At 37.9% G+C, this 14,058-nt stretch overlaps 2 protein-coding genes across 2 annotated transcripts in view; one reads left to right on the forward strand and one right to left on the reverse strand.

The window, feature by feature from the left end:
- The window catches only part of dgki (diacylglycerol kinase, iota), a 225,496-nt gene that overhangs the window by 162,889 nt on the left and 48,549 nt on the right, over positions 1–14,058 (forward strand). The window lies entirely within an intron of this gene.
- On the reverse strand, positions 23–13,229 carry gnsa (glucosamine (N-acetyl)-6-sulfatase a). The gene is made up of 14 exons (XM_071502124.1): positions 12,889–13,229; positions 11,497–11,556; positions 11,204–11,410; positions 9,759–9,824; positions 8,048–8,146; positions 7,403–7,570; positions 7,204–7,286; positions 6,546–6,664; positions 6,353–6,456; positions 5,965–6,066; positions 5,343–5,453; positions 5,140–5,250; positions 4,851–5,011; positions 23–3,836 (listed from the first exon to the last, which is right to left on the reverse strand). The coding sequence occupies exons 1-14, from the start codon at positions 13,048–13,050 to the stop codon at positions 3,761–3,763; spliced, it is 1,629 nt and encodes a 542-aa protein (XP_071358225.1). The 5' UTR covers positions 13,051–13,229; the 3' UTR covers positions 23–3,760.

The raw sequence follows: 14,058 nt of genomic DNA on the forward strand, positions 1-14,058 counted from the left end.
CAGAGTAATAACTAGACAAGTGTCTTCTGTGATCTTAAGGATTTCTTTATTTGGACAAAAACACAAGCCAAAAATACATCATCATCATCGTCATCAAAAACTACTCTGAAAAATAAAACTAAAAGGTGCCAAAACAACAGAACAGTTCTGACAGATTGGAAAGTGCATCAGTGAATTGAAACAAAGTGATCGGTTTTAATATCAGAGTATTTATGTTGAGTCCTGTGGTGTCAGGACTTTAATCTCAGTGTTCGCACATGAAAATTTCTAATTCAGAACAAACTGACTACAGAGGAAGAAAGAGCTGTATGAGCGTTATTTCCAAGAATTACAACAACAGCAGCGGTGGAACAGGTGAAAATGGCTGATTCACAGGTAACAGCTGGTTTGTTTTGCTTAATTCACAATCAAAATTAACACACACGCACAAAAAAAAAAGATTCAGTCTTTTACAACAAATGTCATGCAGACGTAACTCGACTTTCTGGATGTCACCTCACCGGGAATTTCCCTCAAAAGTCTCTGAATCAAATCATTGGTTGGAAATGAAAAATCTGCAGAGATTTGATCGTGTTTTGAAAATTCTAATGTTGGCATAAAATGTGGACTCTAATCGGCTATAAAGGAAAACTTCAACATATAGGAAATATGCTTATTTGCATTCTAATAAGAGTTGTGTTATATATATGTGGAACTGCTCATTATGTAAAAATATATCAGTCTTCAAAAATCCAAAACCCCCGACAGAAGGAAAACGGAAAAGGAGATTTCTGTTTTTCATGTCAGGGCTGTAAAAATGTTAAGTAAATAATTGTTTTAGATTTTTTTTGTACAGATGTAGTTTATGGAATAAACATAAATGTGTAAATTTAAATAAAAAAAAAATCAGTTCCCTTAAAATTTGAAGTAGAAGGTTGCATGGAAAAAATACATCAAATACACATAATTTTCCTTTTTCCATTGTTCACTGGTCAAATTACATATTTTTTTGTTTAGCCTTAAAGAGTTCTCACATCTAACCCATAAAACAAAATGAGAATAACTGTTAGAAACATAAATGTCACTCTAAAAAACATAAAATTAACATAACTGATCTAAACCTGATGATAGAATTTTTTTTGTCAAGATATACAGATATTTGTCTAAACTTACTGCCTCCTGCCTCCCATTAGGTCGTCAGTCTATGTAGTGTTTCCAAATAGGTTCAATAAAATGCTACAAACATGAAATTATTAGTAAAATACTTGTGTCCATTAAGACCTGACAGTTGTGGCTAAAATAAACTCAGTATGAAATGTAAACCACGAGCACGCTGATGTATTAAAACACAGAGAGAGAGGACGACAACAGTTATAAAGGAGAGTGGTGAACGTGATGACTGTCAATTTGAATTTCATGAATGGAAAAAGATGCATCAACACTTTAGAAAAATGCGCTGAAATGATGAACGTCCTGTGAGTGTTTCTACTGTGTCAGTAACAAACCATTAAATCAGATTTGTGAATTTAACTGAGATGAAGGTTTAACTGATGCCAACTAACGACTCTTTGAAATCACTTCCTGACAGGAGCTCCTGATTCCTCCGTTTAGCAGATAGTTTTGTCCAATTTGGCATTCGGTTTGTTGACCTTTCCTCTAAAGCCACCATGTCATTCTTCAGTGTATAACTGTGACTGTAGTGCAGAGTGAAGGTGATGGCTGGGGGAAGGTTTTAGGCCTTGGTCTCCATCTCTCTTTCTAGGCACTCATCGTGTTTTCTGTTGGACTTCCTGTTTATGAAGTTTGCTTTTCTGTAGGCGGCGCTCTTTTTCTTATAGTGCTCTTTCTCCATTTACTCCAGGTACAGTCACATTACTCTTCCATCCTGTCAATGTTTGCTGCCAGTCACATCTACTGAAAAGTGAACAACAGACAAATTCAAGTGATGGTTTCCTCACAGGTAAGAATTCACCTTTGTTCCAACAGAAACGCTGCATTATTACATATAAATATAAGCATTATCCAAGTACCATTTATTTGGGGCTACGTGCAGGAATAGTTCAATTGAACAGACAGAGGAGTAATGTGACTGTACCTTTACTCTATAACAGAGACGCTTTTTTTGCTACATTTGATTTGTCCTCATCAGGTGGTAAAGTTCAAATCAACTCCATTGATATTTTTGATCACTACGCTCAGGCTGTTAAAATCAGTTACATATATTATCGCAGACGGGGCCGTATACACTGTATTTATTTACTGTTAACCTGGTGCATTGTTTGACAAATTATTTGTTGTCTGACCTCTGATTAATTAATCGCAAATTTTGATTTATATAGTAAAAATGCCCCAAAAAGATTTGAGAATTTGCTGTGTTTTTCTCCAGTTTTTGTAAATTTACCAACAATGTTTTTTTTTTTCACTGTTCACACAGTTTGGGATCTTGTGATGAACATGTCATTATATTTATTATTTTCCAGGCTAAATGATTAATAGAAGAAATAATATTGCTTCATCAATTTAGTGGAAATAATCCTTAGAAAGTTACTGCTGCCATCATGTGACACAGTCGATGTTTAGTTAAAATTTTGTCACTTCTCAACCTTCTGAGTGCAACTTCTTGAGACAAATTCTCAAGGACCATCTGAATGCACCAAAAAACCAACCGGACAGCCTTTATTTACACAAGTCAATGAAGAACCTTTTATTTTATGGCTCCTGTATTTTCCAGCTGCTTTCCTGGAAACTAATTTCCTAAAAATGAGTTGCTATTCAGCTGTAAATTACAACGATATTTCCTATAAAGTCCTGTGTTATTTGGTACTACTTATAAGGTAAATGGAGAACGTGTTAGCTGCTAATGATAATTAAGCATCTGCTCATTATGTTTGAGTTGTTAAGGAGAAAAAACAAACAAAAAAAAACAAGGCAATAATGTTATAGGTAAATAAAAAGTAGCCAATGAAGAGACGTCAAAATCCAGCAGAGCAGAAAGACGCCACGAGTGGCTTTGAGCTGCCACACGTTAGGTTTCTGTAAATATTAATTTAACTGATGTTTACGCTGAATATTGGTTGAATTAAATGCTCACCTGTAGTTTTCAGTTGTACTTGAAAAGCTTTATGAAATTTAAAAACATAATTTCAAAAAAATAAAGTGACTCAGTTTGGCACATTTTCTATCAAATGAACAGGTTTTGTTAGTCTTGTTGTGTGTTTATGAACTATTTCGCACCTGCTACTACAGTTTCTCTTTTTTCTAACTTAAAAACTTTAACATAACGAGCAGGTTCTGAATAACTGTGGCAGGTAATACTGTCTCATTTTCCCTTAATATTAGTAAAAAATTGTTGAGGAATTTCTTGGAAACATTGTAATTCACAGGTAATTTTCAGAAAATTGTAAGAAAGGTTTCGAGGAAGTCAGCTGTAAAATAAAGTGTTACTAATCTAATCTACTAACAGAGAGAACAGACGAGTTTATGAGAGCTGGGTCAAATGTAAATCCATCATTAATAATAATTTGGCTTTGTTGCAACACCTTCTGACAACCCTCACTAAACAGTGGCCCAGACTGAAAGCTTTAAAAGGTGGGTCCTGCACCCAGAGAGGCCTCCTGTCTCCACGGCAACCCACCTATTTCCCCCAAATCCCCCCACCTGATCCCTTCTCCATCCATCTTTCGAAGCGACTGGCTCAGGAGGCCTGAAAACAAGGCAACAACAGCAGGAAAGGCTGAATACAAACATACGATACAGCCCTTCTTCCTCCCGTCCGCTCTTCTTATTTCATCGTCTGTCTGAGTCTGCCGAGCCGCCAGCTGTGGCCGGTGAACATCTGTCGCGGGTCAAATTTATACCTGAGGAAACACAGGACAGATTCATTAATGCTTGTTTTTAAGTGTTAGAGAAGCCCAACAAATAGTTTCTGAAGTTGATTTAACATGTAGTAGTATATAAGTAAGTATATTTTTGGTAACACTTTTTTTTTTCGCATAATTTATATTATAAGTACTTTTTCTTGAAAATAACAATTTCATCTGATACTAATCATTTCATTACACCTCCAATTATTCCAATTTGTTTATAGTGTGCACAAGAGTTCAGCTCGACAAGCTAATATGTAAAATTAATTAACTGATAAATAGTGAAAGAAAAAGAAATATATAATTTCATTTTTTAAAAATACACTTGTAATTAGGGATGTTTTTTTTGCCAGAATCATTTTTCTGAGTTGTGTGTTTTTTGGTTTTTTTTTTCATCTGTATAAACAACCCCCTGATGACCCTCCCAGGGGCTGTTTGCAAAGATGAGGAAAAACAAATTTTTGTTGGGGTTTGTAAAACTGATTTCAGCCACAAGAGGGTGAAGTGCACCACTACCCTAGTAAATGGGACTTGAACTTCTTGTCTTGCTCTGGGTGATATATTCATCTAACATTCTTGTTCCTTCTCTTTGCTACAAGTATATTTTAATCAGCAAAGGCTTTCTGCCAGAAACGCAGAAAGAAAAAAACATTTTTTTTTGTCAGGATCATTTTTCTAAGGTTTTTTTTTCCATCTGTGAAAACAACACGAGAGGCAAGTAGAAAAAAACAATTTTCGGGGGGGCCATCATTTCTCTAACTTTTTTTTCTTCCCAGAGAAAGAAGAAAAAAAAAATCACTTGCCTCTCAGGGCTTGTTTTCACAGATGGAAAACAAACATAGAAAAATGATCCTAGCATACAAAAAAAAAAAAAAAAAACTTCACTTGCTTCCTTAGTTTTTATTCTTTGGACGATGTTTTTTTTTTGCAGCACAGGAAGCTCCTTCCTCATTTGTGCTTCTACAATTAATCACTGTTTTGAAATCAGACTCTGCAGCAGTAACAGACCTCGGATCGTACACGCCCGGCGTCCGACACGACTGCCCGGAGCAGGACTGCAGCATCATCAGCCGGTGGTTCATCTTCTCCAGGAAGTCCTGCCCGACGGAGTCTGCGATGTTGGTCAGCTGGTAGGGGTCAGCGGTCACGTTGTAGACTTCTACAAACACCTGTGGGGGATGCGCACAGATTAACATTACAGCGCAGTGAAACATTCAGGGCGATTTCAGGTTACAAGAAATAATAGGAGCCGTTAGCTGAATATCAACAGAAGCAGATTTAACGTTTTCCACTGGACCTGGTTGTCGTCGAACTCGCAGTACTGCAGGTTGGCAGAGGGGGCGACGGTTCGCACGCAGGCATAGGTGTTGTTGTACGAGTCCTCGCACACACAGTCTGGGAAACACTCCTGAAGAAGAACAGAGGACAGAGAGGAGTGTTTGTCTTTCTGCGCTTTCTCTACAGATAATGTTACAGTTTCATCTCTGTGTCCCTTCGTACCGACACTCCGGGTCCCAGCAACGGACAGGCGGGGTCGGACACGTTGCTTCCTTCTCCTTCATACTCCACCAGGATGTCTGTTCTCCAGCTGCTGCTGTTCATCCTCCCCTCCTGGTGACACACACACACACATACATATTACTACATTCATAACAACATTTCTAGCTTTAAAATTATTATTTTTATTAATTATTATGCAGTTGCACAGGATCTACAGAGACTTATATGTGTGGCTCATTATTTTTCTATTGTATGTAATAAATAAAATAAGTAATCTGGAAATTTATCTGTCAATTAATCTGGGTGAAAATTAGTTGAAACAATTATCTATTAAAATTAGACAATTATCTCATTCATCAAAAAAAAAAAAGGGTATTTTTCGTGACAGTCTGTTTAAAATACAGATAATGAGCCATAACTAGGAGCAGTGTATAAATAAAACCATGACTCACTTCCTCTGAAAACTCCCAGCTTGTGTTCAGGGCTAACGTCTATGACTGAGTGAAGGAGACTCACTGTGACGTTAATGTGCTCCGACAGAATAAATTAAAGGGACATTGTGACTACAGCTCTGTCCTTCAGTTCTGCAGATGGACAGAGTCCATTAGTGCGGTGCTCTCACCATGACGGGCAGGAAGGACATGCCGTCCATCTGCGTCTTGTTGACATTGTAGCCGGCGATGTCCAGGATGGTTGGACCGAGGTCGACGTTCGCCACCAGCATCTGACGACATGATGAGTTCAGTTTAGCTCACGTCACAGAATAACAACAGGGTGGATGTTTGTTTGGATGTTTTTCTGCACTGCAGCTTCTCGTTTAGTTTAAAATTCATATTTATGAAGTGATCAAATAAATCAACTACAACTGCAGTATCGATTGATAGATTTCATCAGAGGAAGACACTGAGGGAAATAACTGATTAATTAAAAACCAGTAAAAAATATTTCAGTCTAACCTTAGTTGGAATAATAGATGTAAACAACACAGGTGTGTGTGTGTCTGTGTGTACCTGGCTGGTCTGGTTGGGTTTGATGTTTGGTCCTCGGACCATGAGAGGGACCCTGATGTCGAACTCGTAGAGCTGCCTCTTATCCAGAGGAAGAGAGAACTGACCTGAAAGAAAGAAAAACAGTGAAGGTAAATGGACACATGCTGGAAGCCTCTACACAAAAATGTCTGTGTGTGTAAATGTGTGTTCATACCAGTGTGGTAGCCGTTGTCGGAGGTGAAGAAGATGTAGGTGTTGTCCAGTTCACCTCTGACCTCTAACCTCTTCACGATCTTCTCCACCAGGTCGTCCACTGACAGAAGAGTTTGCCACCTGCAGGTCAGGATGAGCAACAGGAGAACGACACTGACTCCAGACTGAGAGTCTGAATCTCACTGCACAGGCACAGACCTTTCAGAATAAAACTCCACACATGCAGGCAGAAGGAGAGTTTTATATCTCTGCTGTTCAAGAGTCTGTGCTTCAATTAGGACAAACAGAAAGCAGCTAAATGTTGTAATTTACTGGAAACTGCATGTAATTTTAAAAAGGTGCATTGATCACATGAGGAAATGACACATGAGCTTCTCTCTTCATCTAAAAGTAAAGAAAAATCTGATTTTGCCATGTTTAGTATGTTACCACTTGTAATACAGTTACAGTTGAAGGTGTTAATGTTTGGTGGAGGTCACACCTCCAACTTGAAAGGGGGTAAAGGAGAAGTCTGGTGTCAACTGGTTGCAAAACAAGGTGCAATGAAATGATCTTAAGAAAGATGAAAAGTAGGCGAAGGGAGAAGAGGAATGACAGGAAGGAGATGATGATGAAGAGAAGGCAGAGGAGGACGAAGGTGAGGAGCTGAGGAGACTGACCGTTTCCTGAAGGCATCATCCAGAAACTGAACAGAGGAGTTGGACATGGGGGTTTTAGCCTGTCTGATCAACCAGTGTTTGTCCTGAGCAGAGAAACAAAGGGAAATATTTCCAAACGTCGTCCTGCGGATCGAGCGCCTCCTCAGAGCTAAAGATTCAGAGGGAATATTTTAAAGGTTGATGATGAAACAGGTCCCACCTTCCCGTGGACGTTGAAGTTGGGGTCTCTGGGAGCCTTGGTGGTGTTGAAGCTGTTCTCGTACTGGGGGGCTGCGGTCCAGGGGGAGTGGGGGGCCGGCGTGGACACCATCATGAAGAACGGCTGGAAGCTGGATTTATACTGGAGGAAGTCTAGAGACATGTTGGCCTGACGGGGAGGAGTGGGGGAGGAGTGGGGGGGGGGGGGGGGGGGGGGGGGGTACAGAGAATATATATAATATATATTATATAATATAATTATTTACAGTTTGGAAATAATTCAACAACAATTTTGATTACTTATAAAAATGTAATTGTAATAAATGTAAATGTCACTTATTGTAACGTTATAATCAGGCAACAATGTTACAGCTTCTCAAACATGAGAATTTGTTGTTTTTCTCAGATTCATATTATTATAAATTAAATATCTTTTACTTTTGGACTTAAATTGGACAAAACAAGCAATTTGGAAGATACTGAACGACATTACATTTTTTTTTTTTAAGTAATAAGTGACACTTTAAGTTTGTGGCTTGCATAGAAAAGTAATAAAAATATTTACTGAGGACAGAATATGAAGGAACCAAAGACGTGTGTAAAAGTGTTATGAGCTACAACACTGATCCTTCATAAGGTTTCTCACCAGTACGTCTGTCAGGTAGTCTTTACTGTAGTCTGCTCCATGTTTCTTAGCCTTCCCGTTCACTGACAGAGTGTAGTTGTAATATTTAGAGTTCTTCTCCTGCAAAACACAAGGGACAGTTATTAAATGGTGCCATAAGATACAAACACAAACTGCCAAGAAGAAAAAAAGGTTTTTATTTTTACATTTTACAGTGTAATGGAAATACTTATTACTTCCATTTAACAAATTATTATACATACATGTTGGGTTTAATTTAACGGAACCATGTGAATGAGTGATGATGGTGATTCTCTAATATATAAACAATATGGAAACTGTGTAAGCTAGCAGCCATAGTCTACAGGGTGTAGAGAATCCTTTTCTTCTATTAATTACTATGTGATTATGAAGCTCTGGACTAAATGAAATTAGACCATTCTAACCACCTGTATTAATGCTTGTAGTGAGATTTGGTGCTCACAGCTTTGACCAAGAAAGAAAAAATGGATTAGCAAAAGAAATGTAATCAGGAAAAATCTAATTTGGTGTAAATAGAAAGAGTAAAAACAAAAACAACAGAAACAGAAAAAAAATCCTCAGTATCTGAAACCTCACTTCTCCTATGTGACGACACTGAAATGACCTCCACTGCTCTTTCTTTGCACAGAACAAACAAAACCGTCTGAGAAGCTCATGTCGGTCGTGTTCTTGTTGCTACAGTAGAAACAAGGTCAGGATTTTTTTTTTCCCACACAAACGAGCAGCAGTCTACTTATCACTGGATGTGGGCCATTTGATTTTCTGAAAGCAGGTTAGCAAACGCTGAAAATTTCAAATTGATCACGGTCACATGAACAGACACATGATCCATGATAAGCTCTGAAATCTCTGTGCTTCATGGCAGCGGTTTGACACAGTGTCTGTTTGAAGACACAGAGAAGCTGAAGCCGGTAGAAGAGGGTTTTATTGCTTTACCAGTAACCTGCAGGAGTCTCACATCTGTGTTGGCCCAGTTAGAACCAGTGAAGATGAACTAGTCTGCACTCCTGTCGAACTCTGCTCATGAACTTCTGTAAGTTCAAGAAAATCTAATTTTAGCCAATTGATTAGTCTGGCTCCTTCTGCAGAGAGCGCCCAGTCACATGACTGAAAAACAAACTTCCCACGGGGTTGTCAGTGAAATCAAACCTCATACTTAAATATTAATGTACTATAATACAATATAGGGGAAATTTGCATTAAATTGTTCAGACAATACAAATCTGTAAAGACTCAGTCTGACATCTTTTGGCTGAAGATACTAATTTTTGTTTTCTTTTTGATTTAATTTGATCATTTTCATAATAAAATTTTACACTTTTAATTTTATTATATAAAGGTTAGATAAACATCTGATGCAACGATTAAACCATCTTTGAAGACTGAAACTGTCAACTCGTGCACAGGATGATGATGATGATGATGATATAAAGAAAAATTTATAATTTCCCATAAATAATCTGTATAATTCTGCAATAAAGGAAAGTCTGATCCTAATGCAAGATAAATGTCTGCTCTTCACTTACTGTATTAACACTATTGTACAAAAACAAAGAGAAATAAACCTGAGTGCAACTGGATTTTAATCAGGAAGAGTTTTAGGTTTGATGGCTAAAGGCTTGTCAGACAGGAGGGAGCCCCAGAGTAAATACGCTTCTATAAGATTAATTATGTGAACTTTGAGTCTTACCAGTCCGATCCAGTAGCTCCAGCCTGGAGGAACATGCTCCACTCCGCCGGCCTCCGAGTGCCCGTACTGAAACACACAAACAGTCAAATACTGATTATTTAATGACATATTCACAGGCTAATGATAAAATGAAACAGGTGATTGAATTAAGCCCAGGAAAAGAAGAAGAAGAGAGTTTGATGGGAATAAGGAGGAAAAAGTAGAAAATAAACCAATGTGTTTATTTGCAGACATTTTTTTTTTTGTATTTATGGTCATTAATATTTCTCTTGTATCCACAAAGAGTAACACAAGTTTGTAAACAGTATTTTTTAATGAAGGTTGATGATGATGTGTTTTTGTATACATGGTATCTATGGTGATTTATCAGTCACATGACAGATCAAAGTACATAATGAATTTGGAAACATCCTCAAATGCCTCCTGGGGCTGAAACTGGAGAAGAGTTGTGTGACGTGTTGGAAACAGAAAGGTCACGGGGTCATGTTGCTTCATTTTAAAGGGTCAAAAGCCAAGAAAGGTTGTGAAACACTGAGATACAAGATGGAAAAAGGGAACATAGAAAAAAACAGGATTTATTTGTGACCCTTTAAACACAATAACAAACCGGACCTCGAGGTTCCGCACTTCATCATCTGTTAATCAGACGCAGCTTTGACTTTCTCATGACATTAAATCGCATGACGGCACTTCTCAAGACTGATTTCTCTTCTCCCGATCACCTGATGACTCCTGATGTGTCGTTTCAAACAATTTAGATCAATAACAACTGATCTTCCGATTTCTACGGATCCAGATTCCACCTCTGCGCTCCTTCTACTGGCCCTCAGTGCAGCTTCTGATACCACAGATCATTGTGGGCTCCTAGAACGACTGGAAAGCAGATTCGGCGTCTCTTGCTCTTACTTATCTGACAGAACACAGTGTGTCTTGACCCACTGCTTTTCTCTCTCTGATTTGATGCCTTATAAATAAAAATGTATTTGAATTAAGTAGTTGTGAAGCTCTAATATGGACCACATATCGTGTGTCAAGTGTACAGTGCTGTAATTTCATAATTTCCCATACTGCACTTTGAGGCCACGGTGTAATCCCTCTGTAATCACTGTTAAGCACATTTCAGAGCAGTTCAATGAACAGGAAGTTAATCTGCTTTGTTCTGCAATTAGCGGACGTAAACACAATTAAACCTCTGAGGAAATAGATTTTTAATTCCCTCCATTCTTACGATAACGGTAGATTTCCCTTTTTGATTAATTAAAAATAGAATACAAGGAGAACAAAAGGGGTTGCCCTTGTTCTGAAGCCAAATCAGGACCTTGATCTTTATTAGTCAGCACAAATTTACACACTGCTCTGCTCATTTAAGGAAAAAAAAAAAAAAACATCCTGCAAGCAGACGAAAGGCTGGAAATATACAAACATGAAGAACCACCACCCCTCACCTGGTTGAGGTATTTCCCAGCAAAGAAGGTCTGGTAGCCTGCGAAGGCCTTCAGCAGGGCGGGGAAGGTGTGGGCCTCCTCGCTCTTCTGCCAGGCTTTGCTGCTGCAGTTTCCCTCTAAGGTGTTGTTGATGACGTGGTGGTTGTGGGGGTATTTCCCCGTCAGGACGCTGGCCCGACTGGGGCAGCACAGCGGGCTGGCAACGAACTGATGGAGGAGGGAGGAAAGAGAGAAGAAGTCAGCACAGATGATCCCTGATAAGACAGAACAATGTGAGGGACGATGATACTTACTGCGTTTGTGAACGATATTCCTGCATCTCCAATTAGTTTTTTCGTCTTGTTAAGTGGATTCTGTGAGAAAAAGATTTGCTGTGATGAGACAAATTTGCTGCAATCAAACATCAACTGAATTATTTACTGGCCTCTGCATCAAAAACACTCAAACTGTACAACAAGCCCCCTTTTTTTTTTCTTCTTACAGTCATCTATAAAAACACAATTCAGTGATGACGCTGCATTTCTCTGTCTCACTGTCTCCATGACTAAGCTTTATGGAGAAAGCCTATTGCATCAGTACCTGACACGGTACCGCTACATCATCTCATTTAACAATCATCAATCAGACAAAGTGGAAATGTGCATTTAAAACAGAATTGATGCACTGTACCTCTTTTAAACAGCTTTGACTAGTGGGAATATTTTTGAATTGAATTTTCAACATTGTGTGCAGACATAAATGTTCATCCCAGAATACAAAGTGACCTCTTGTTTTTCCGACTAAAAGAACAAAACCCAAATACATTCAGATTTCAATGATAGAAAAGCAGAAATATCAGAATTATTGGCTGATTTTCCTTGAAATAATGATTAATTATCGAAATAGTTTTTGGATAGTTTTTAGATTTGTTTTGCTGCTCAACATAGTGCTGCAGCTTTAGTGTTGAGATCTTTTTGTAGGTATGTCATTTAAGTTTAAACACCAAATTAGTATTTAGACCATACTCATTTGAGATATTTTGACATTTAAAAGTAAACACAGACAATAAGCTGTTTATGTTTGTCTTCATTACACTGTTGATGTTCTGCTCAGACAGGCTTTTAGTTAGCATGTGGTATGTTCTGGTCTGTTCCCCTCCTGTACATCTTCTTGTATGTCTATATTGTTTTTATTTTTTGCTCTTATGTGTTGTATTTTGATTTTAATTCTTTCATTTGATTCTATTCCCCGAATTGTGAAGAACTTTGTGACTAGTGTCTGTGAAAAGTTCTACATAAATAAACTTTTACAGAACCAGTTAACATGTTGGGTTGACGTCTAGTATAAGAATCTCTATCAGATCACTGCTGTGAGAGCTACCAGTTTGTATACATCTTAAATTGTCATTTTTTTCAATGGAGTTCGGCTAGATAAGGGGTGGTAGAAGGAGGGAGGGTGTGTGCTGAAAACTGTGGGAGCAGAGTGGAGGTGATAAGGCTGCTGACTCTGTGAGATGCCTAAATGATGAGTCCAACCAGGAATGTGAGTTGTCAGCTCAATCGGCCTGGACTGAATGTCAAATTAATACCAATTAATCCAATATTTCCCCCCTGACATGTCTACAAAATATGTATAAACACAATGTCACGACTCTCAAATAAAACACGTCATAAAAGCACTAAATTGTTTTTTTTTAATTCACTAACCAGACCCCCGATAGCGATGTCCAGGTCGTCGGTGAGGATCAGAACAATGTTTGGTTTCCAGTATGATTTTGCAGACACCCCGTTGCTCAGGTCGCTGCACAAAGTGACGCAGATTAGGAAGCAACTCAAAAACGTCGTCCGACAAAAGCGATTTGAGCCCATTTTCCTAATTCAGTTGTTAAACCGATGAAGTCTGTCCGTCTCCTCCCTCAGCTCCCTGCCCTGTGACAGCGTCAAGTTGTTGTTGTCGCTGCTGAGAAGGCGGCTCCGGAGGAAAAACAAGGAACAGAGTCGGCCCTGTTTCTGTTGGAGACACTTCCGCCTTTTCCGGGTCATGTGACGCTCGGCTACGGAAGCCCGAGTCAGCTGATTTGAAAACGGGACGCTGCATTGGGACGATGTTATTTTAAAGTCTAATAAAAAATATTCCTGTTTTATTGCTGCGTTGTTGTATTTTGTTTTTCATTTGTATAATTTTTTTATTTATTTATTTTTTGTTTTCCAGTCTTTTCTTCAATTGCTTTAAATGATACGTCTTTAAAAAAAAAAAAAGGTAGTCGCCAATTTCAAATTGGGTTTTGTTAAATATTTGAAAATTTTAACATTAAAAATTATAAATTGAATAAAATTATCACATTTTTTTAAAGCACGACCAATAAATAAGCCAGGTCAATGTATGGCTTGATATTAGCTTAATAATAAAATATATCATATCAGTAAAAAAATTGAAGGCAAATTGCAATACAGAATATTATATGCTTTAAGTAATTTAGAAACACTGTCAATATACATAAAGATCAGACATGTTTGTTTGTGTTATTTGCTTATGGGGGAAAAACATGTATCTTGTGATATACTGAACTTTATTATTACTTTTAAACATGCTTTGGAGTCTATACAGTAAATAAAAAGCTATGTAATGAATAATATCTAATTATGATAAATAAGAATTATATTTATTTATTTTATGGAAAGTTCATATAACTGTAGGTCAATGTGGCTACGGTTGGTTTGAACACTGAAGGAAACCAGCTGTGAGTAGTTTAAACAAATATATGTATTGTGAATATTTAGTGTAGGCTACTTTGCATATGTCAGAGCAGAAGTGGAGTTTGTGATTGTAGGATGTATAAAAGTAATATTATTGCAAGTAGTAACCAATGTCATTCA

The sequence above is a fragment of the Trachinotus anak genome, unplaced genomic scaffold (assembly GCF_046630095.1).
Source record: "Trachinotus anak isolate AG129_WGS33_773 ecotype Australia unplaced genomic scaffold, CSIRO_AGI_Tana_v1 ptg000018l, whole genome shotgun sequence".
In the NCBI taxonomy this organism is placed as follows: domain Eukaryota; kingdom Metazoa; phylum Chordata; class Actinopteri; order Carangiformes; family Carangidae; genus Trachinotus; species Trachinotus anak.